The 23607-nt window shown below is 44.9% G+C and overlaps 1 protein-coding gene across 1 annotated transcript in view; it reads left to right on the top strand.

The window, feature by feature from the left end:
* Kremen1 (kringle containing transmembrane protein 1) overlaps positions 1-23607 on the top strand; it is a 72551-nt gene that overhangs the window by 33488 nt on the left and 15456 nt on the right. Inside the window, exons 4-5 of the mRNA XM_028758121.1 lie at positions 14302-14426; positions 19596-19749. Coding sequence (XP_028613954.1) covers positions 14302-14426; positions 19596-19749 — 279 coding nt within the window. The remainder of the gene's footprint in view (positions 1-14301; positions 14427-19595; positions 19750-23607) is intronic.

Here is a 23607-nt window from a genome sequence, read left to right as displayed (position 1 = left end):
CAGGATGAAGCTGCTTGATGACAGGGGCTGGGACCCCTCTGAAATTCCTAGGTAATGGAAAGCCTAACTTAGAACAGGGTCTCCAGGATTTCACAGGATGCTGTGCTTGCATGAGGGTCACCCTCTGTTGGGATCTGTGTGCCTCTGTGGAAGGGCACTGGTGGAAGTGAGGGGGCTGCTTCAAGGCTCGCCCTCCTCCATCAGGTGAGGTGAAGTCTCTTCCTGTGTGACATATTGAGTAATGGGAAGCATTTGGGCCACATCATTGGTTGAGGCGCACAGCATCACTCCTTCAGTGGCTTTCGGGAGAATAGCTCTTCTCTGGGCTTTCTCCGGTCATCGGTGCCTTCTCAGGCTATTTTTAAGATTAATAAAATACATAAACCTCAAGTTTAGGACCTAGCTAATAGTACACACAAAAATATCACCAACTATTGTGTTGGTGTGTTTTCCCCAGGGAATGGACTACCCCTGGTACTCTCCTACCATCAGTTTCCAAAATGTTTCTTTTTGTTTCTGTGCACCTTTATCCACCTAAACGTCGGGGTGGGCATGGTGTCTTTGCTGCACTCGCTGTTCAGTAGCTGTGGCCCCGGACTCAAGGGTCACAAAAGGACCACATTGGTGGGTTTTGTGTGTGTTTGTTTTTGTCTTGTTTTGAGACAGGGTCTCATTGTAGCCTGTCTGGTTTGTCTAGAACTCATTATGTTCATTACGCTGGCCCCGAACTCATAGAATCCACCTGCTTCTGCCTCCAGTGTATGCAGATTAAAGGTGCGTACCACCGCCATGTTTGTTCTTATAGTGCAGTTTTATGGACTCAGGTTTAGTGTGGATTCAAGTTTTGGGTTTTGTAACTTACGTTATTTAGTTTACCACGAAAAAAAAAATGCCAACTTAAAGGGCTGTAGCTGTAGTTCAGTGGCATGCTATAGCATTTGCCTAGAATTCCTGAGGCCCCAGGTTTAATCCCTAGTATTGTTAGAAACAAACAAACAAACAAACAAACAAACAAACAAACAAAAGACAACTGGAGATTTTGTGACCCAAATGAGCATTCTCTTCAGTGGCTCAGATAGCGTCCTAAGCACAACTGTGCACAGCGCACTGGTAATGTCCGGGGAAACCGTAGGCACAAGATGGCTCAGTGCATGAAGGCATGCTGCAGCCTGAGTTCCTGCAAGCTCGGAGCACACAGGATGGAAGGAAAGAACCCGAATGTCCTCTGAGCTTCACACACACACACACACACACACACTGTGGCTCACATGTACCTCCACATATAGACAAAATAAGTAAACAAATAAGCATTTCATAATTTTTAAATTGTGTACAGTTCTGGATAGCATGAATTGTCTTAGGTGAGGTTTTATTGCTGTAAAGAGACACTGTCTTCGTTAGGGTTTTACTGCTGTGAACAGACACCATGACCAAGGCAAGCCTTACAAGGACAACATTTAATTGGGGCTGGCTTACAGGCTGAGAGGTTCAGTCCATTATCATCAAGGTGGGAGCATGGCAACATCCAGGCAGGCATGGTGCAGGAGGAGCTGAGAGGTCTACATCCCCACCTGAAGGCTGCTAGCAGATACTGACTTCCAGGAAGCTAGGATGAGGGTCTTAAAGCCCACACCCACAGTGACACATCTACTCCAACAGGGCCACACCTTCTAATAGTGCCACTCCCTGGGCCAAGCATATACAAACCAACACAGACACCATGACCACAGCAACTCTTATAAAAGAAAACATTTAATTGAGGCTGGCTTACAGGTTCAGAGGTTCCGTCCATTATCATCATGGCATGAAGCATGGCGGCATGCAGGCAGACATGATGCTGGAGAAGGAGCTGAGGCTTCTACATCTGGATCAGCAGGCAGCAAGCAGATGGAGACTTTGTACTTCACTGGACATAGCTTGAGCATGGGAGACCTCAAGCCCTTCCCCACAGTGACTCATTTCCTCCAACAAGGCCTTACCTCCTAATAGGCGGTGGGCCTAGCAGTCAGACATATGAGTGTATAGGGGCCATTCCTATTCAAACCACCACAGTGATAGAATCTAGTGCTCACCATTAATCCCAACAGAGATGGCACCTTTTCTGTTCAAATCATATTCATTCATTCATTCATTCATTCATTCATTCATTCACATTGAAGGTGAAGCCTAAAGGACTTTCTTTAATGAAATAGAACATTCCCTAATCAAAGTCATTAGGGCAAAAACCTAGGCTGTAACTGCTAGGCTTAGCCACTTATCCTCAGTATGCCAAGGCTTGGCCACTATCACATGAGCTTGAGTCTCAGTTCTGCAAAGTGGTCCAAAGAAGTCCTTGTCTCTTGAGGGGACAAAGTAATAACCACTTCTGCCCCAAGATGCATCTGCCTACAACTCAGCCCCCTATAGATAATGACCCACCTTGGGAGTCACGCACAGGTTCAGGGCTTATGACCTATCTCTATGCCTCCAGCCAAAGTGAAAACTACGGATGGCACAAAATAAATGCAGAGTTAATGCTTTTGAGCCAAAGTATCTCCTGGGTGCTTATCTGACTGTCACACAGCTGTCACTGCACAGGGAATAAGAGATGGTGAGTCCAAATGTGAGTGATCATAGCCTGGGAACACAGACTGAATTTGCCCCACAACACCAGGCTCCCGTGTGCTAAGTTTCATAGTGACAGGGCGTGTAAAGTCATCACCAGGGCAGGCTTTGAGTATATTGGCAGAAATATTAGGGAGGTGGGTCATAGCCAAGCAGGAAAGTTTGTTCTGTAGGTTTTATCTGTTAACAGTCTTAGCCTTTGGGTTCATGGAAGATCTGTTAAATCAGTGCATCCCAAAATGTTTCTTACGATAGTCACAAGAATGCTAGGTGAAACACAGAAGTGGACTATGAGGGTATTAAGAGAGCTAAAGATATTCCAAGATAATCTGATTCCTGATCTGCCACAGTCACAATTCTCATCAGTCAATCAGCCTAGCAGGATCTTGGGCGTGCCTCTTTTCTTGGAACTTGAGTTCACAATCTTCAGCTTAATAAAGACGGGAAAATGTATGCTGGAGTTTCTAACATCTGTGGTGAGGATGAATCTTCTATCTGTGTACAGTTGTGAGGAGGAGAAGGCAGTGCCAGTTTTGTGGTCATACTTCAGACTACACAAGTTTGAGCCATGGTGTATAATAAGGGCTCAGTGTGGATGGAGAAGGCAGGGTCTGTGTATGCTCCTATAGGAAGGAAACTCAGCTTCTATATAGCTGGGTACTATTTGTGGTGTCTGGCATCCACTGGAGGACTTTGGAATGTATCCCTTACAGATAAGGGAGGGGACTGCTGTAATTGCCATGAGTTTCAAAGCCTTGACCGTGATAAACAAGAGTTCCTTTTGTGTGTTACGTTTTTCTAAGTGATGAAGTCTCCTTGTAAGAGGAAAAATGTATGACAAAGCCACAGGACTTCCAAGTGGCCCTGAAAGTAAAGGAACTTGAGAACAAGTATCTGTTCTTAATGGACTTTCCCTCCCTGCTTCTGGGAAGACCTAAGGGTGGGTGGGACACAGTCTGGAAATCCTGCATGACGTGTCTTCTCTGGGGAGACAGAGCCACACTTTCCAGTTAAAGAGCACCCGGACAGGCTAACACTGTCCCAGAGGCTTTCCTGTGGGTGCACAGACCCCTGAAGGAAGGAATGGTGGAAAGTGCCTGTAGTTATTACATCAAGAAACTGAGGCAGGAGGAGTAAGAGTTAGAGGACCAACCTGGGCTACATATTTATAGCAAAGCTCTGTCAAACAAGAAAAGAAAAAAGGTAGAATCCCATCTTGGGCTGAGGGATATAGTCAGTGTTAACTGCCAGTTGCCTCCTATGATGGGTGGTGTTGAATGACTTTGTCTAGACAATGTGAGCAAACGTCTATTCGTCTCATTGAGGCACCAATAGACTGAACCTTTAATGCATTGGAGTAATTGAAGTTAGTTACAGAAGGCATAGACTACTCAGAAACAGCTGTATCACTGGGTGTCCCCTACTCCTAAGTCAGCCCTCCTCCTCCACTCCTCTCCAGCATCTCCCAAGCCCTGTGCAGCCAGGAGGCTGTGCTGGGTGTAGTCTTGGGTGAGGATCTGGTGAACTTCACAGCTTACAAGGGGATGCAGGTAACTGAGTGCCTTAGCTTGGTACAATACAGCCATGTAGCCTTGCTTTCTTCATTATAGTGACTGGAGCCAAGCTGATTTTTTAAGTGAGCACAGCAGTTTCTCTTCCATAGTGGCAGTTGTCATGGTTACGTAAGGCAGTCAGCAGGCATCTCACCTAACTGCCCTGCCTCCAAAAACTGCCTCCCTGGAGGATGGTACTTCATGTGAGACGACCTGGTGAGACACACTGTGCAGCACACATGTAAGATGAGTATCTTAACATCCGGAAAAAAAAAAATTTCTGAGTGGCCGCTTTTGATGTTGTCTTTTAAGTCAATGCTATTGTAATTTTCTATTACTCAGCGAGTTATTCTTGTTTGTGTGGTAAATAGTGAAAGCCTTACTATACAGACTGGTAATTACTCTTCGTTCAGCATATATCATCCTACCCAGCCTTGGGATATGTATTTACTTTACCCATGTCTCACCAGAACCCTCTGAGGCCCATATTGTTCCTCAATCCCCCACTGATACCCTGAGTGTAGAAAGGCTGCAGTGGGGTGGATGTGGCTCAGGGCTGGAGCATTTGCCTCTGGATTTCAGCCCCTGAACCTGGAAGAGAGACAGAGAAAGGAAGACGTGCAGGCCACAATGGAGCAGCCACAAGTATACAGAAGCTGGCTGCTGCTGGCATAGGGTGGGTAGATCAGAGTTTTCAGATAATGCCAAGAGCTAGGAGTAGGCAAGCAGAGAGTTTCTGGACCACGGCATGGATGGTGAAGAGCGAGCCAGCTCACTGCAGCCCAAGCTGACTGAACTCAGTTCTCTTGATTACCAGGTGTACAAGGTCTTGCTCAGTATTTATCCTGTTTCTTGTAGCACAACTCTAAGAAGCTGTATAGTTTTCTTCTCAGCCCAGAGTACAGGTACAACAGTAAGAAATGCTCCCCCCAAGACCTCTCTGAGGGATCATTTCCGAGGTTCCAGTAGCCTCCACAGCATCTGTTTTAGAATAGACATGTCCTCCCAAGTTTCTAGCTGGGCATAGTGATACATGCCTTTAATCCCAGCACTAAAAGTCAAAGGCCAGCCTGGTCTACAAAGTAAGTTCTGTGACAGCCAAGGCTACACACTGAAATTTTGTCTCAACCAAACCAAACCAGACCAAACAAATCTTAAATTTAATATCTAGTGCATTTTGGAAAGGTTTCATGCAGTGATTTAGTATTTTTTAGGTTGTAAAATCGACCTGTATGAAACTAGTATGCTGTTTCCATGGCTAGCTGTAAGCAGTACTGTGTTCATTCACAGCTGCCCAAGAGGGGGCCTCAGGTACTCACAATTTCAGCTGTGTATCCTTCAGAGTCACAGAGTATCTGCAGGGAGTACAGTGGGGTGAGGAAGAGGATGTCCTGTGCTTACGTTGTCCTCCATGGTGAAAGAGACGAGGGAAGCGTGTTTGTTCTAACGCCACACTGCACTGCTTGGCCATTCAGCTCACTTTCAACCGGGGAAAGGTGGGGAGGACTGTAACCCCGGATGACCCCTGTGACCCCGAGTGACCCCTGGGAAAATGGTGCTCAGACTGAAATCTTAAGTGAGAAGGAGTTTTCCAAGCAGAGGGACTGCAAGAGTAACAGTCCAAAGGCCGGGAGCAAGGTAAACTGGACACGTATTAACACAGTCCAGTGTGGCTGAGGGGCAGAGGCGAGGGTGTGCTGCTGGAGCGGGAGGGGATGGGGAAGGGGGGTGGACAGGTGCCAGGCTGCCTAGGAAACTCCAGGCTTTATCCTGAGGCAGCCAAGAGCTTTGCAGAATGGATGTAGGCCCACCCCCATGCTGTCACTCCTCAGTTTGCCTCTTAATGTTCCTGCCTCAGCCTCTACACCTACCTTTCTTCTGCCTGGCGTATAAAGGTAATTGTGGTGACAATGTGCCACCCTCAAGTAAGACAAGCCTAGAAATAGAACAGGAGCCTAATGCAGTGGCCTAAGACATAGCTCTTTAAGAATTATATTTGCTTATTTATTTGTTTGTTTGTTTATTGTGTTAGTGAGCATATGCATGTATGTATTTATCCCAAGGCACATATATGGAGTTCAGAGGACAACTAGTAAGAGTCTGTTCTTCCACCATATGGGTTTTGAACATTGAACAGGTGGTCAGGCATACAGACAAAGGCTTTACCTACTAACCGTCTCACCAGCTCTAAGTCAGAGCTTTTAAACTGTGGATCACAACTCCATATAGGGTCATATAACTTGAATGCTGGGGTTGTGAAAGATTTGGCATGGTAAAAGGTGTCTGAATGTGCAGTGACTAAAACTAATTCAGAATGAAGCCTGTGGTGAGTCTGAGGTGCGTCTGGCAGCTCGTGCCCACATGGCCTCATGTGGCCTCCCCACTATCCGTTTCTGAGCACACCGCACGGCTTTACAGCTGATGCGGACTGGGTTGTGAACGACACTGCTTTACTGTTCACGGAAAGTTCTTTTCTATTTTTTTGTTTTGTTTTTTGCCCTGAGACAAGGTTTCTCTGTATAGCCTTGGCCATCTTGGAATTCACTCTGTAGACCAGGCTGGTCTCGAACTCTCATACAAAGTTCTTAAGCAGTGGTTTTCAACCTTCCTAATGCTGTGACCCTTTAATACAGTTCCTCATGTTGTAGTGACCCCCAACCATAAAATTATTGTTATTACTAATTCAAAACTGTAATTTTGTGTTATGAATCATAATGCAAATATCTGATGTGCAGGATATCTGCTATAGGACTCTGAAAGGGGTCATGACCCACAGGCTGAGAATCATTGTTCTTACAGAAACTTAATGGTTTAATTATGAAAAACTAAAGCTTTTAATATGTCCATGCTATCATTCCTCAGCATGTATTAAATTAATATACCTTTGAATTATATTATGTTAGAATATTTGATTTTTAAAATATTATTTGAGTTGCTGATGTGAGTTTCATTTTTTAAAATTTCAATTATGATGCTAGGGAGAGAGCTGAGCAGGCCATAAAGTATTTGCTGTGCAAACGTAGGGATCTGAGTTTGATTCCCAGAACCCACCCGTGTAAAATGGCATGGCGGCATGTCCTGTGATCCCAGCACTGGGAAAGCAAAGCCAGACAGATCCCTGTGATTCACTGGCCAGCCAGACTAGCCTAATTGACCTTCTCTTCCTCCTCCTCATCCTCCTCTTCCTCTTCTTTCTTCTTTCCTTCATTCTCCTTTCCTCCTCTTCCTCCTCCTCCTCCTCCTCCTCCTCCTCCTCCTCCTCCTCCTCCTCCTTCTTCTTCTTCCTTCTCTTCCCTCTCTTCTTTTCTGAGATAGGGTTTCTTGGTGTAGTCCTGGCTATTCTGAAACTCAACTCTGTAAAGCAGGCTGGCTTTGAACTCACAGGGATCCTCCTGCCTCTGCCTCTCAAGTGCTGGGATCAAAGACTTGTGTCATCACCACCTGGTGAGTTTTTGAGATAGGATTTCTCAGTGACCTACAGCTTGATAACTAGACAAGCCTGGGGGTCCCGGCACTGGGTGTGCGTGGATATGTTATGTGTTCTGGGGATCAAACGCAGGTCCTGTAGTTACAAGGCAAACACTTTGCTGACCGTCTCCCTAGTTCCCTATTTTATATACCTTCATACCCTGGGTTGAATCAAAGGGTTTTTTGAAGGGGAGTGTGTGAAAGGGGTTATGAGAAGAACATGTTTAGGAAAGAGAGAAAACTGGGCACTGGGAACATAGAGTCTCAATGCAGATGGAGAGTGGGAAGTTTGGCAAGTTTAAGGTAAGCTTGGGGGTGGGACAAGGATGTTACCTTAAACCACTGAGGTCAGGGTGGATTAGAACAGCAGCAGAGCGCAGCCTGATTCCTAGTGTTCACCCTTTGTGGTACATGTCGGTACCCTGCTACCTCACTGGAACATAAGCTGCCTGGATTTGCTCACCAAATCTTTGTGAATAAAGCTTATAGGTTCCAGCTGTATTCATGTAGTCTGTAGCCTTGTTTACGTCTAAACTTAGTATTTATGACTGTGCCTTGGCTGTGTGTAGTCTAATACATGTGTCATGCTTACATGAGCATAACAGAAGACATGAGGCAGAATCAGAGTCAATGACCGAGTGCTCATGATCAAGCACTTCTTACTAAGAGTCATTAATGCTTGTTCTGGTCTCCATACAGACGGTCTCTTAACAAGCTCAGCTTGGATCGTACATACACCCTGGCTGGAGCTGCTTGGCTCTGCAGTTATCTAAGCCCTAAACCTCAGACATTCCCAGGCTAGCTCCACTGAAGGCTGGCCCACTCCAGCCCCAGCTCTTGTTTACACTGCTACTGTAGAGATTTGGTTTGTTTCTGAAAGATTCGTTTTAAAGTTTGTATGGAGAGCCACATTTGTTACATCTGAGCCCTGTGTGACAGAAGCAGAAGCAAGACAACCTTATGACTTAAGTATGAGGATTAGATTAGCAGTGGGACTTCCTGCAGACATAAACTGGCCAGACAGTTTAAGGAGGAAAGTTTCCTATGTGTTCGTACACGTATGTGTATATGTATTTATATGCTTGAAAGACTGATGTGCACCTACAGCTCAATAAACCGGGACATGCTGTCTCCAATCTTAAAACAGAAAGGAAAATACTATCCCAGACTCTCTGGTCTCTTAGTTTAGAGTTTTAGAATTGGATCTAGAAGAAACTGTAGGATGTTTGGAAAAGGACTTCAACTGATAATCTTGAGTTTTAAAGATGGTTCCAGGGGGCTGGAGTGATGACCCAGCAGTTAAGAGCACTGGCTGCTCTTGCACAGGACCCAGGTTTAATTCCCAGCACCCACATGGCAGCTCACAACTGTCTGTAGCGCCAGTTCCAGGGGATCCAACACCCTCAGGCCAGTGCATATAAAAACAAAAACAAAACGCGGACTGAACACTAAATTTCTAAGAGACCCACATGTCCATGGCTCATTGTGAGTTAAACATGAGCAAATTTGGAATGTATCATGTGTTAGTGACTTACTGCTTTGAAACAGGTTACCCAAAATTTAAAGTGGTACAGTAATCATCATACATCCTGTGAGTGAGAAAATCTAGTCTGACTTCATTTTGTGCATTGAAGTCTCTTATAAAGCTGCAGACAAGCTGTTGCCAGGGCTGGAATGTCTCCTCTAAAGACAGAAAGGGAAAGAGCCACTGTCCAGCACACAGGGCTTTTAATAAGACAAAGTTTTATGTGTGCTATTGGCTGGAGCCCAGCCTGCCCTCAGTGCTTTGCCATAGGCTTTTGACATGACCTATTTGTATACTTGTAATCCTCAAAAGCTTGACGCCTGCCTAGGCTACATATTGAGACCTTGTTTTGAAAAAATATGTGAACACAAAGGCCATGAATGCCCTTTAGGGACAAGGATTTGTTTTAGGCGATGTTTCATTTTTTCTATTGGGTGCACATGGGGATTGGGAGAGACAGAGTCTCACTATATAGCCCCTAAGTGGCCTGGAATTCGCTATGGAGGTCAAGGTGGCCTTGAACTCACAGAGATCCACCTGCTTCTGCCTCCTGAATGCTGAGATTAAAGTGCTCAAATGCCCTGTAGTATGTGATTTTTTTTTTTAAACAAAATTCCTCAGACCCAAACAGCTTACTAGACATATTAAGCTGGAAGTTCATCTATTCAATGTCTGGTATGCCCCTCTTCCTGGCTCTCTGATGGCTGTGTTTCTGATGATTACTCACAGGGCAGAGAAAGAACGGACTCTCCTCTCCTCTTTTCACCCCACTGTGGTAGCTCACTCTTCCTGATTTCATCTAATTACTGCCCAGAGGCCTCACTCCAAGTCCATTCACACTGTTTATTCAGACTTCAACATATGAAAGGAAGGAAACCAATCTTTTTCCTATACATTCACAGACTTTATTGTGATACCAGATGGGTGAGTTTTTTCCAGCAGCCAATCCTGCCACTCTCTACACATTAGCAGAATGGATTACCATTCATGACTGGATACCAAGCATCAGAGCAGGGGGTTAAAGGCTCAGCAATACAAGAACACACTCTGATTTAGTGCCAGTCACAAGCTGCGAGTCTTGAGGCTTGTCTACAAAGTAGACTTCCACCTCAGGTTTGGTAATGTGCTGTAGTAACTCTCAGAATTTGAGGGACACATTTGCTGGTGTATCAGAAAGAATGTGATAGGCTGAAGATGTTGAAGATGTTCGTATGTTTGAGATCCAAGAGGATCTGAGCCCCAGAGCGTCTGTCCCTGCGGAGTGTGCTATTTCTCAGCCAGGATATGTTAATCACTCCAGAACCTCTCTGAGCTCCATCTCTAGGGTTTTTAAGAGGCTTCACTAGGTAGTCACAGTCAAGTCTTGACTCCGTCGCTAGCTTGGTTCTCTTCCCTGGAGGATGGGGAATGGGACCATAGCTCCAAGTTATTCATTGTGTCTTGGTCTTTCTGATGTCCAGCCCCCATTATGAGGCTAACCAGAGGCCCAGCATGAGGTGGCTCACTAGAAAGGAGTCATCCAGAGTCTTGAGGGTTGGGAAACTTGGTGGCAGGAAGTGGGTAGAGACCAAGTATATTTCTTATTACATCACAGTGTGTACAAACATTCAGTCCTTAGCAGATCCAAGGCTCTGTGGAAGCCAGTTACCATGGTTAATGCCTCTATTTACATTCAGATACAGCTCTGTCACTAGGACAGACAGCTACCATGTGGCTGTAAAACACTGATATGCTCCCTGCGGTAGGCTAAATAATGACCCCCAAAGATCAATTTTATAATTCCAAGCTATGAATATGTGACCTTAAATGGCATGGGAGAGCTTGCAAGTGTGGGTAAAGATTTGGGAAGGAGAGATTATCCTGGATTATACGTGTGAGTCCAGTGCATTTACAGGAAGGTATGAGTCAGAGACTTATAACAGGACAGCCGAAGTCAGGGAAGGAAGATGTGATGAGGGACTGGTGGCAGTGTGACTGGAACTGAACAATGTCGCTGCTTCTCAGAACTGGTCAAGTATGGCTCAGCTTTGCTGACACCTTCCTTGTGGCCCTTAAAATCTGCTTGGTTCTTCCAGCCTTCAGAAAATGAAAGGTGACAAATATCACTGGGAGACAGTGGGGGCGTGGTCACTTGTTCTAGCAGTGATGTAGAAAGAGGGCCTTGGGGAAACCCATTTACAGTTGTACAGAGTTACAGGCTTCATAACAACAATGCAACTCCAGTTCTTCTGTATACTTGACTCAAGCATACCTTGTTCACTCCTCATTACTCTTCCTGTGTCTGTGTCCCACAAGTCTGCTTCCGTCTCCCCTATTGTCCCTTTTATATCATTTATGTGTACATAAGTGGCTATGGAGATTGATCAATCAAAAGAGCCCCAGGAGTAATCAAAATAAATAAATAAATAAATAAACAAATAAATAAATAAATAAAGCCAGGCATTTGAGCGGGAGGGACAATAGTTAGGATCATTTCCCGCTCTTGCAGAGGACCCAGATTCAATTCCCAGACCCATGTCTGGGGCTCACAATCACTTGTAACTTCTATTCTTCTAAGGGACTGAAAACTCTTTGGTCTCTGCAGACATATGTAATGCACATAGACTCATTCATACATACATACACTTAAAAGCAACCCCTTTTTAAAAACCTATTCATAGTGGGCGGTGTATCTAATCCCAGTTCTGGCAAGGCAGAGATGGCAGATCCCTGGGGCTCAATAGCCAGCCTAAACTACCTGATGAGTTCCGGACTAGTGAAAGACCCTGTCTCAAAAAGAAATGTGGCAGGGGAGTTGTTGCTCATGCCTTTAATCCAGCACTGGGGAGGGAGAGGAAGGCAGATCCCTGTGAATTTGAAGCCAGCCTGGTCTACAGAGCTAGTTTCAGGACAGTCAGGGCTACACAGAGAGACCCTGTCTCAAAAAACACTCACGGTTCCACATTTGAGAAAAATGTTATATTTATCTCTCTGAGTTTGGCTTATTTTCCTTAATTGGTGATCCCCAGGTTCTTCCATTTTCTTGCAAATGAAATAATTTTGTTTTTTAATTACTATTAGATCTTTGAGAATTTACTACATTTTTAAACTGGACTTACCTCTCTCCGGACTCCTCCCATGTTCACCCCCTTTCCTCCCCACCAGCCTTGTGTCCTGTCTCTTCTGTTTTTCTCCGTCAAGTCCAGTTTGTGCTGTCCCTATATTCATAGTGTGTGGGCTTCCACCAGAGTGTGTTCAGCCTGTCAGGCGCAGCCTTCTTAAGGAAAACTGACCTCCCTCCTCCAGTGGCCATCAGTTCCAATGACTCCTTAGCTAGGAGTGGGACCTCACGCCCACCTTGGCCTTCCATGCTGGAGTTTGATCTAGCTTGAGTTTGGACATGGCTTGTGCATACTGTCACAACCAGTGTACCTTTGTATGTGCAGCTGAGCAATTTTCTTCTTTTGTTTGTTTATTTTTTTGCGTGGGAGCCTCACTAGGTAGCCCTGGCTATCCTGGAACAACTCACTGTGTACACCAGGCTGGGCTTGAATTCACAGAGATCCCCCTGCCCTTGTCTCCTAAATGCTAGAATTAAATCTATGTACCACCATGCCTAGCTATCATTTTTTTCTTTATGGTTGAGTAAAACTCCGTTGTCTTTGTATCACATTTTTTAATATATTCGTTTGTTGATGAACATTTAGGCTGATTCCACAGAAAGCATGTATATACTCTGTACTAAGCTGATCTAGGTTCCCTTGGAGTGTTTGGGGTAATTTTGTTTGTTTGTTTTTTTAAGATATTTTTATTTTATGTGTCTCTGTATGTGCCTGCATGTATGTATGTATACCATGTGCATGTCTGATATCTGTATTAATGTATGTATAGCGTGTGCATGTCTGATATCTGCATGTATGTATGTATACCGTGTGCATGTCTGATATCTGCAGAGGCCAGAAGAGAGCATCTAGATCCACTGGAGTTAGAGTTACAGAAATGTCCTGAGCCACCATTTTAGATGCTGGGAGTCCAACCTGTGTCCTCTGGGAGAGGGGCCAGTGCTCTTGACCATGGAGTCTTCTCACTAGCTCTTTCGTCTGTTTGCTTATTTATTTGTTTACTTTTGAACAAATCCAAATGCATTGTGTAGCCCAGATTGGCCTCAAGTTTACCATTCCTGCTTTAACCTCAAATCCTGGGGCTATGCTTTCCATTGGAGCTCCCCCAATTGCCTGGAACCATGGGAGGGGGCAACACATGCCACAGCATACACATGAAGGCCAAAAAACAACCTTTAGGAGCTGGTTCTCTCTACCATGTGGGTTCCAGAAATCAAACTGAGGCCATCAAGCAAGTACATTTAATCCATGAGACATGCCTGCCTGCTTCTCTGCTCCTTGTTGGTTTTTTTTTTTTTTTTTTTTTAACAATCTAGGCCTTTTACTTTCTTTGTACATTAAACTGTGAGTTCATAGGGAACAGCTCCAGCAGCCCAGGCTCCTTCCCCTTAGTTCCGATGACGGAGCTGGCCAATGCTCTGTTGAATACACAAGCCTTCTCCTTGACATCCTTTTTTTTGATAGTTTTTTCCATCACCGGTTTCAGGAAACTGCCATGGCTCTCAGTGCTCACATGTTCCATGTGCACGTTACTTCCCTTGGCAAGAACATTGCCTTCACCTGCTTGTTTACAATGATGCGTGTGGTGTGCTGAGTGATGTTATAGACACTTCCGATTTTGCTGTGATAACACTTATGGTCATTCCTTTTTGAACAGAGTTCATTCCCTTGATGTCTACAGTATCATTCTTATAGATTTGCATGTATGTGGCCAAAGGAGTACCTCCAGTGAATTACTGGAAGATGGGTGCTGTGGGGCACAAGCAAAGCCAGCTTCTCTATCTTGAGTGATCCTGGTTCTGTTCAGTACTAAATTCTATCAATAGAGATACACTAGACTGAGATCTGCATGCCACACTTTCTTGCAGATGGTGTAGCGTCTGGCAGAGAACAGTACCACAGGGTCCGTTTTAGAGCTTGTAGTCATTTGCCTGTGTTGTACCTCAGGGTGTAAACACTTTGGGAAGAGCACACCCGGCACAGACTGCATTTCCTTCTTAGTGTTTCCCAGCCAGATGTTGTGAAATTCTTTTGTTTTGTTTGTCTCTAGTGCCTGGAAACCTTGGCTGCTACAAGGATCATGGAAACCCACCTCCTCTCACGGGCACCAGTAAAACATCCAACAAGCTCACCATACAAACCTGTATCAGCTTTTGTCGGAGTCAGAGATTCAAGGTACTGGCTCTGTGGTGTACAACTATAGAAAAGATAATGAAAATTAGCAACCCGCATGTCAAGTCACACAGGAAGAGTAGGCTGGGGAGTCAGAGCACAGGCAGCATTCCATGTACAGATGGAGACAGGGGGTCCCTGTTAGCCTCTGCTCGGCCCTTGTCTGTTATGATGAGGGATCCATAGAGAGTCGAGCCAAGGCAGTGGTTCCCTTCCATGGCAAACTGCCACGCCTTACCTCTTCCAAATACTCTTTTCTTCCTCTTCTTTTCTTTATCTGAAATGTATCTCCCAATCGATAAGGTTCAGTAGTGCTATTTTGTATTAAACAGAAGATCCCGCTCTCTCTCCTTTTGTTTTTCCTTCTTTCCTTGACCAATTCAATCTAAAAGCCATTAATTAAGTCCAAGAAAGAAGGGTGCCCTGCTCATGTGAGGCAGGCGAATAAGCAGTCGGACCCCATGGCCATGCGGTCTGTTGGTTGTGCAGAGCTTGAGTGTACAATGAATGTCTCAGAGCCAGCAAATTCTGGCTGCTGGAGAAGGGAAGTGCAAATGTGGAAGCCGAGGAAACTGGAAGGAAGTCCAGAGGTAGTGTTGGAGGTAGTGTAAGTCCGTGGCTTTGATTATAGACAGACCACGATGTTATATAACTGTGCAATGGCTGTGTGTGTACACACACGTACACTTCATCACTGCCCTTGCCACACACTGATAACAGGGCGTATAGCCAGCACTCACGTCTCCACCAAAAGGAAGCTCAGTGGGGAAATTACCCATGCTGTGTTCAAAGCACAAGATGTAGTCGTTAATGTCTTGTGTAGGACAGAAACATGAGTACGATTCATCAAATGGACAAAGCCACCTTGAAAGGGGTCCCATGACCTAAATCTGGCATGCTTTAAGCTTCAGATAATGATCGTAATAAATGCATCTTATTGACTAAAGTAAGAGCACCCCACTCCACTCCCAGTGATGACCGAGTGAAAAGATAAACACTCGTGATCAGTGAGTGCAAGCTACGAAATATAGAAGAAGTGGTGACATTATTACCATACGATAGCCCTCAGAGTATGATTGAGTCACAAAATGAACATCAAGGTCTGCAAGTATCTCAGATCTTCACTTATTATTTATGGAAACAAAAGTGTACCTAGTCTTAAGAGTCACCCACAATGACTGGGCATGGTGGTGCACATCTTTAATTCCAGTACCTGGGAGGCAGACGCAGGTAGATCTCTATGAGTTTTAGGCCAGGTCAGCCTGATCTATATAGTGATTTATAGGCCCATCACAGCTACATGATGAAACCGTGTTTCAAAATACAACAAACAAATGTGTGTGTGTGTGTGTGTGTGTGTGTGTGTGTGTGTAGACAGGGTCTCATATAGTCCAGGCTGACCTTGAACTCTTGGTTTTCCTGCCTTCCCTGCCCAAGTGTTGGGATTATAAGCATGCACTGTGGAGCATGGCTGTAATTAAAAGTATCTGTCACAGAATACCCATAGCTAATACCCTACTCAGTTGTGAGGTAACCCATGCTTCCTAACCAGTCTGGTGAGCAGACAATAATACTCACTCTTACCTCATTGGCCTGGAGGGTCTTGCTAAAGAAATGGTTTTTAAGAAAGAAATAGGGTACATAGATTGGAAAGTAAGAATTAATTTTTTATTTTATAGAATATTCTAAGGAACCTATAAAAAAAAGAGGGCTAGAATCAGTGAATAAATTTAACAAGGTTGTAGGCTATAAGGTCACCTACAAAAAGCTGTGTATCCATATACTAGCAGTGAATAATTAATAATGTATGCGTCTAAACAAATAATTATATATTACATATCCCTTGGCATATCTGAGTGGCCTCTCGGGGAGTTCACCGATGCTCTCGTGCAGTACATTTCAATAAAGTCTTTGTCCAAAAAGAAAGAATAGAAAAGAAAATCTTACCATTTTGCAAGAGTATAGATTGGGCCAAGTGTCACCTAGTTGCTGGCATTTGTCCAACACATGTAAAGCCCTAGATCCCAACAGCACTGGGGACAGAAATGAGGAGGAGAGGTTAACTAAGAGCTCGTAATGACGCTATGGAGACCCAGTAAGTGACAGGACAGACCTGCCTGCTCACAGCCAAGACAGCACGAGTATTATTAAGGTGGAGTACCTTAGATAGTCTATAAATAAAATGGAAAAGTAGTGCTTAAAAAAAAAAAAAAGACAAGCTACAACACTGGAGACAACACTCAGTAGTAAAATGCTTGCCCAGTACGAGCCAGACCCAGGCAGGATAGTGCCCAAGCAATGCAAAAGAAAAATGGCCGACCCCATGCGTATGCAAAGACAGACCAAAGTGATCTTGGTAAAGAACTGTTATGTGGAACTTCCTCACCTGACCTATTCCATAAAGTCACTGTCACCAAGAGAGCAAATTGTGAGCCAGTCAGAAATTACTCACAGACAAATCCAACCACCTGTCTATTATTTTTTGTTCAGGTAAATAAAGTTTTATTAAACAGAGCCATGCCTGTTCACTACATATTATATTGTCTGTAGCTATTTTCATTATGTGGCCAGGAAGCTGGTAGAAAAAGACTATGTAGTCCACAGAATGCAGAATATTTATTTTTGGCTTTTGTGGAAAAGGTTTCCTGAAATCTGCTGTACATCGGTAGAACCATCTAGAGATAGACCTACACAGATGCACACAGTTGATTTTTATGTAACTCTCAAGGCTGTTCATTAATGAACAGTTGTCATTGATTACTCCTGAGGACATATTGTAACTCTTAGTGAAGAAAAATAAGTCTTGTTTTGCATCATAGCTTAAGCAAAGATTGACTTTAAACTAAACTACAGAAAAAAAGTTACTGCAAGAGTATCATAAAAGTAGACATACAGAACAATAGACTTCACTTTAAAAATGAACCTATAAATTGATGGTCAGATGATTTCTAGCAAAATTGCCAAGATCATTAGGTTAGAAAAGAATAGTCTTCAACAGATGGTAATGAGGTAGTGGGCTAATCGCATCCAGAGTCGTGCTTGGTTCCTTTATTCAGAGCTGTGACAAAAGCAGCTTAAGGAGGAAGGTTTATTTTAGCTCACACCTTGAGATGCAGCATTAGGAGTGAGGCAGCTGTCACAGTGCAGGGCAGTCAGGAAACCATGAGGAGGGCTGGTGCTCCGCCCACTTTCTTCTTTTGTTAAATCTAGGTCTCAGCCCAAGGGATGCTGCTGTCTATAACCAGGGTCAGTTTGACCCAAAATGTGCAAAACAAAACAAAACTAAACTAAAGCACACGGTAGCAAAAAGGCAAGCAATGCAGTTTTAAAATAGGCAGAAGAAATGAACAGTTCATCACCAAAGAGGACACACCAATGCAAATGAGCAAATGAAATTATAGACACCATCAGTCATTAAACTAGTGCAGATTAAAGCCACTGTGAGATACACAGCCATCCTCGTGGCTAAAGTCAAATATTCTGACAGTAGCAAGTGCTGGCAAGGGCCCAGGGGAGTGGAGACTCTCAGACGTTGTTGGTGACATGACATGGCGTGGCTCAGTCCTCCTGAGAAAGGTTGGGGTTCTTTTAAAAAAGTTAAGCCCAACAATCTCACCTCTAATTATTACTTCAGGCAAATGAAAACTTACAAGAATCTGTATGCAAGTGCTTACGGAAGTTCTAGTCTTCATAATGAAAACCTGGAAATAGATGAACCACAGGACTGTATTCAGTAAGCTAAAGGAGTGAACTGTTGGGATGTGTTCCAGTGTGAATGAACTTACAGCCATGCTGAGGGTGTTTTTGCTTTTTAAAGCTACTTTATAGTCTCAAAATGACAAATGATACTGTAGAAAACCTTGGGTCTCTAGGGACTACGAGAGGGCTATAAAGCAAGAGTGTGAAGGCTCCAGTGTGGTGCAGCTTGTTCTGTGTCTGGGGTTGGCTGCTGCAGACTGTGAGCTCAGTTAGTGTAGTAACATTAAAAATGAAATGAAATGAAAATGTAATGATGTTTAATGAGTTTACTGTGACATTTAACTAGAGCACATCTGGGGGCCTAAGAGATGGCTCTGGAGCTAAGGACACATACTGCTCTTTCGGAGGAACTTGGTACCCTGCACCTATGTTCAGCAGCTCAGTAACTCAGGTGTTAGGGCATCTGACACTGTCTTCTGGCCTCTGTGGGCACCAGTACTCATGTGTCTATAGACAGACAGACACACACACACACACACTCATGTGTCCACAGACATACAGATACAGACACACACACTCACACACACAAACATATGTGTGCATGGACGGCAAACAAACTGACAGATGGACATAGACACACACACACACACACACACACACACACACACACACATTTAAAAAATAAGTCTTGGGGACTGGAGAAATAACTAAAGCTCCAGAGGAGCTGGGTTTGATTCCCAGCATCCACATGTCAGTTCAGATCTGTCTGTAACTCCAGTCTCAGGGGATCCAATGTACTCTTCTGGGCTCTACAGGCACTGCACACATGCAGTGCAGACATACATGCAGGCAGAACAGCCACACACATAAAAATAAAGATTGACTTTAAAAAAAAGGGGGGGGGGGGGGAATGGAGAGATAGCTCAGTGGTTAGGAGCACTTGCAGCTCTTCCAAAGGACCCAGGTTTGATACCCAGCACCCACATGGTGGCTCACAGTCCTATGAAACTCCAGTTTCAGAAGATCAGAAATCCTTTTCAGGCCTCTGAGGGCACAAAGAATATACATACATGCAGGCAAAACACCTATTTATATAAAAATTTATTTAATTAATTAATATTTTACCTGGTACATAGTAAATAGTCAATGAAGTGTTTAGCTGTTTTTAATCAAAATTTCATGTTGAAGACTTAAATACTATGGAAATGAGGACATTAGAATCCTCACAGGCAAGGAGCACCTGAGTGAAGAAGCTAAGGAGAGGTCACAGGAAAGTCACAGAGAAACTGAAACTAATTGCTCCAGGTTTGAGGGTAAGGGGGCTGCCAGCCTCCTTTGGGCCTGACACCCCTCATAACCTCCCAACATCATGTGACAACATTTACCCAGACTCCCCAAGTTCATAGCTATCTCATAGTGCAAAATACATTTGTCTGACTTAGAAGTCCTCACACTCCTCTTCTGTTGTGACAGTTTGCTGGGATGGAGTCAGGCTACGCATGCTTCTGTGGGAACAATCCTGACTACTGGAAGCACGGGGAGGCTGCCAGCACCGAGTGCAATAGTGTCTGCTTCGGGGACCACACGCAGCCCTGCGGTGGGGACGGCAGGATTATCCTTTTTGACAGTGAGTATGTTTGGTGACAAAGGCACAACCAGGGACAGCAAGCCCACCCACCCATTCAATTATCCTTTCGTCAGTACTCACGAATCATGCACAGTCTGTTTAACAGTCTGTAATTGGGTGTAGTGCTCTGAGTATCTTGGCTGTTGCAGGTGTCTCTGCTGGACATGTTCCACCATGACCAGCAGAGTAGCAATCCACGGGAGGCAAGAAGGTAGTTCAGTTCAGTTCAACATGCCTTAGTAGCTGCTGTTGGTTCAAACTTCACGATCCTGGCCCCAACTAGTTTATTTTAGACTTATTTAAGCACAGCCCAATTTGATGAACATTTTCCTGGTGGTAATTAGCTCAATCTCATGTGCACAATAAAGCAAAAGATGTGGCTACCCTGAAACTCTTTGTAAAGTACGTGGGACATCATTCATAAAGATGAGTTCCAGAGACAGACTACATGTGACACCTTCTATAAGGATAGGCTCTGTAGATTGACAAACTCGTGATAAATAAGTAAGGATTTGAGGGAGGAGCCTCCATGGCCTCGGCCACACAGTGCATAGGTCATGGCTACTAGCCACACCCACTCCCAGCCTTCTGGGCAGACAGCAGGGTGTGTATCCCTCCCTTTGAGTGGACAGCTCTATGACTTTAACACTGTTCCCTCTGCTCCCACAGGCTGTCTCAGGGCTACTTTGTCAAGTAGAAAGATTGGAACGTACGCTGGTGTTGGTGTAGTGTCTGCTCTCTTGTGCTCTTGTTTTGATTCAGCCCCATATGTGTGTTTGTAGACACTGTGCCTTTATGCCTCACCAAGATACATCTGAGAGAGTAACCTTGCAAACACTTGAAGTCATTTTTCCAGCCCTGTCATTGAGTTTGCCTGACCCAGCACCATGTGTGTGAGGTGCCAGCAAGAGGCAGGGCTGTGCTGGCTGTGCAGGGCTGTGCTGGCTGTGCAGGGCTGTGCTGGCTGTGCAGGGCTGTGCTGGCTGTGCAGAGCTGTGCTGGCTGGTGTGGATTTGAGTCTAACCTCTCCCACACTGTGCTCTCTCACTCCATCTCGTCTTATAACACACATAGCAGTGCTGGGACCTCATGAGAGTTACGACCCTGATGTTAACAGTCTACAAAGGGAAGTCTCAGGTAAAAGGCAGAAGAGCAGAAGAGACCTCGAGCTTACAGACAATGTTAGTGTGTCTGCAGGATCCCTGATGGCCAGGGGACTGGGCATGCACTCCTGACGTCTCAGTTAGGTGGGGAGCTCCATTTTGAACAATACCTTCACAAGATAGACTTGTTTCCTAGAGCTGCCATAATGCGGTATCACAAATTATAGTGCTTAAATCAATAGGAACTTACCCTCTCACAAAGAAGAGAAGCCCCAAATCAAGATGTCAGCGGGCTATACCCCCTCCCAAGGCTCCAGGAACTGTGAGTAAAACAGAAGAGAAGCAATTTAAGGCAGGAAAGATACCTCTGACCAAGGGTTTCAGGGCATTATCATAAGGAAGGGGCGTTGGAGTGGTTTTCATTTGTGGTAGGACACAAGGTGTGTCAGCTGAACAGCAGTGCCTGAGCCAACTACTGAACTATGTACAATCTGTGTACATCTCATAGGACAAATGCACTTAGTCTAACTTAGAAGTTGTATTGGCTGGGTTTATGTGTCAACTTGACATAAGACAGAGTCATCAAAGAGGAAGGAACCTCAGTTGAGGAAATGCCTCCATGAGGTCCAGCTGTAAGGCATTTTCTCAATTAGTGATCAATGTGGGAGGGCCCAGCCCATTGTGGGTAGTGACATCTCTGGGCTGATGGTTCTGGGTTCTATAAGAAAACAGGCTGAACAAGCCATGTGAAGCAAGCCAGTAAGCAGCACTCCTTCATGGCCTCTGCATCAGTTCCTGCCTCCAGGTTCCTGCCTTGTTTAATTCCTGTCCTGGTTTCCTTCCATAATAAACAGCAATATGGAAGTGTAGACAAATAAATCATTCTCTCCCCAATTTGATTCTTGATCATGGTGTTTCATCACAGCAAAGGAAACCCTAGCTAAGACAGAAGTACCCATGGTGCTTGTATTAACCCGTGACTTTATTGTTTTATTTAAGTTTTGTATATGGGTGCTTTAGCTGCACATTTATCTCCACATGCATGCCTGGTGTTCTCAGGGGCTAGAACCCCTAGAGCTTGAGTTACAGATAGAAGTTATGTGAGTGCTGGGAATTGAACTCACATTCTCTAGAAGAACAGCCAGTGCTCTTAAAGTCTCTTCTGAAGTGCAGGCAAACTTTGAACTGTGACCCTTGTAACAGCAAAGGGAGTTACACACTCCCTGTGTTCCGTGGCAGCAGTCAACATTCTCATGTCCAAAGCAGGAGCAGGAGAGCAGTAAGGAAAGACTAGACAAAGCCAGTTCAAAGCCAGACAGGTGCCTGTTGAATCCATTCAGAAGCCATTCATGACACTAACTGAGGGCTTGGGCAGCCCTGCCCACAGGGCCCTGCCGCTTGTAACACAGATCCTTCCTCCTGCCCTGGCTTCACTCTCTGCCTGCAGCTTTTCTCAGCAGACACCTACAATCCTGGCATGTCCCACGGTCTCCACTGACACTTACACTTCACTCTCCAGCTTCACACATGGGCTTCCCTCAGGGAACCTGGACACGGCTGCTTACTGATGGCCTCCTGGGCCTTCCTTAAGAAGGTTGGTGTAGGACTGAGAAGGTGGCTTAGTGGACAGAGGGGACACCTGCTTGTCATCACAGCACTAGAGAGGCAGAGACAGGTGAATCCCTGGGATTCATTGACTAGCCAGTCTAGCCTACTGACAGGCAAGCTCCTGTCTCAAGAAACAAGGTTGACAGGTCCTGAAGAACAATACCTGAAGTATTCTGTGATCCTCTGACTCCCTTGCACAACACACATGAATGTCAGACCACCATGACTCTGTAGTTCTTGCATTTGGTAAACCAGCAAAGCCATGTGTACCCTACTGCAGTGACGAGCTCTGCTCGGCAGCCTGAGGTATGTGTCTCCAGGCCTGCCTGTGAGTGCTGAGGCTCATAAGCTCAGGAACACTTCTTGAGGCAGCTCTTGTCCAGCAGGGTGCCTTGGCCGCACCTCCTCTCCTGTAAAATCTCATTCTCTGTGAATGTTCAGCCTCACACCCCAGAGACTTCCATGGCACTTCTTCCTTCCTGAAATGCCATTAAAGAAATTTTTTTGTCCCAGTCCAAAGTGGTCCTTTGTCTGTGACTTTAAACTCATTTCTGGCCAATTGTTTGCTTTTCATTTTCTGCTCTGTTTTTCTCTGAAGTCCCATGATCGACCTGGCTTAGTCACCAGTTGTAACCGTATCACAAGCACAGTGCTACACTGTCTTAAAACCTCTTCTGCCAATCATTTCCCATCATTTTTTAATTTAGCCTTACTCAGATTTTCAGAGCAGCAGGACATAGGCAACTTTTTGCCAGAATGCACTGAGGACTGTAGTTCAGTTCACTTGAGCCCTTGTTCCGACCCGAGGGTTCCCAAGTGCTAATGTTCTTGTTTCTGCTGAGGTCCCGGCTTCCATATTCCCACTAGAACTATGCAGAATTAACATCACTCTGAGACCTCTCCAGCCTCTGGTCTCCGGCCTCCTCCTGTAAACCCATTCCCGAGCCCTAAGCATAACATCGCTAGTCAGCTAGTCAGTGATTACTCACACCAGTGACACACACACACCAGTGACACACACACACCAGTGACATACACACAGCAGTGACCACACACACACCAGTGACACACACAAAGCAGTGACCACACATACACACCAGTGACACACACAAAGCAGTGACCACACATACACACCAGTGACCACACA

This window comes from Grammomys surdaster, unplaced genomic scaffold (assembly GCF_004785775.1).
Source record: "Grammomys surdaster isolate TR1022 unplaced genomic scaffold, NIH_TR_1.0 126187, whole genome shotgun sequence".
Classification (NCBI taxonomy): Eukaryota; Metazoa; Chordata; class Mammalia; order Rodentia; family Muridae; genus Grammomys; species Grammomys surdaster.
This window is presented reverse-complemented; position numbering and strand designations above follow the sequence as displayed.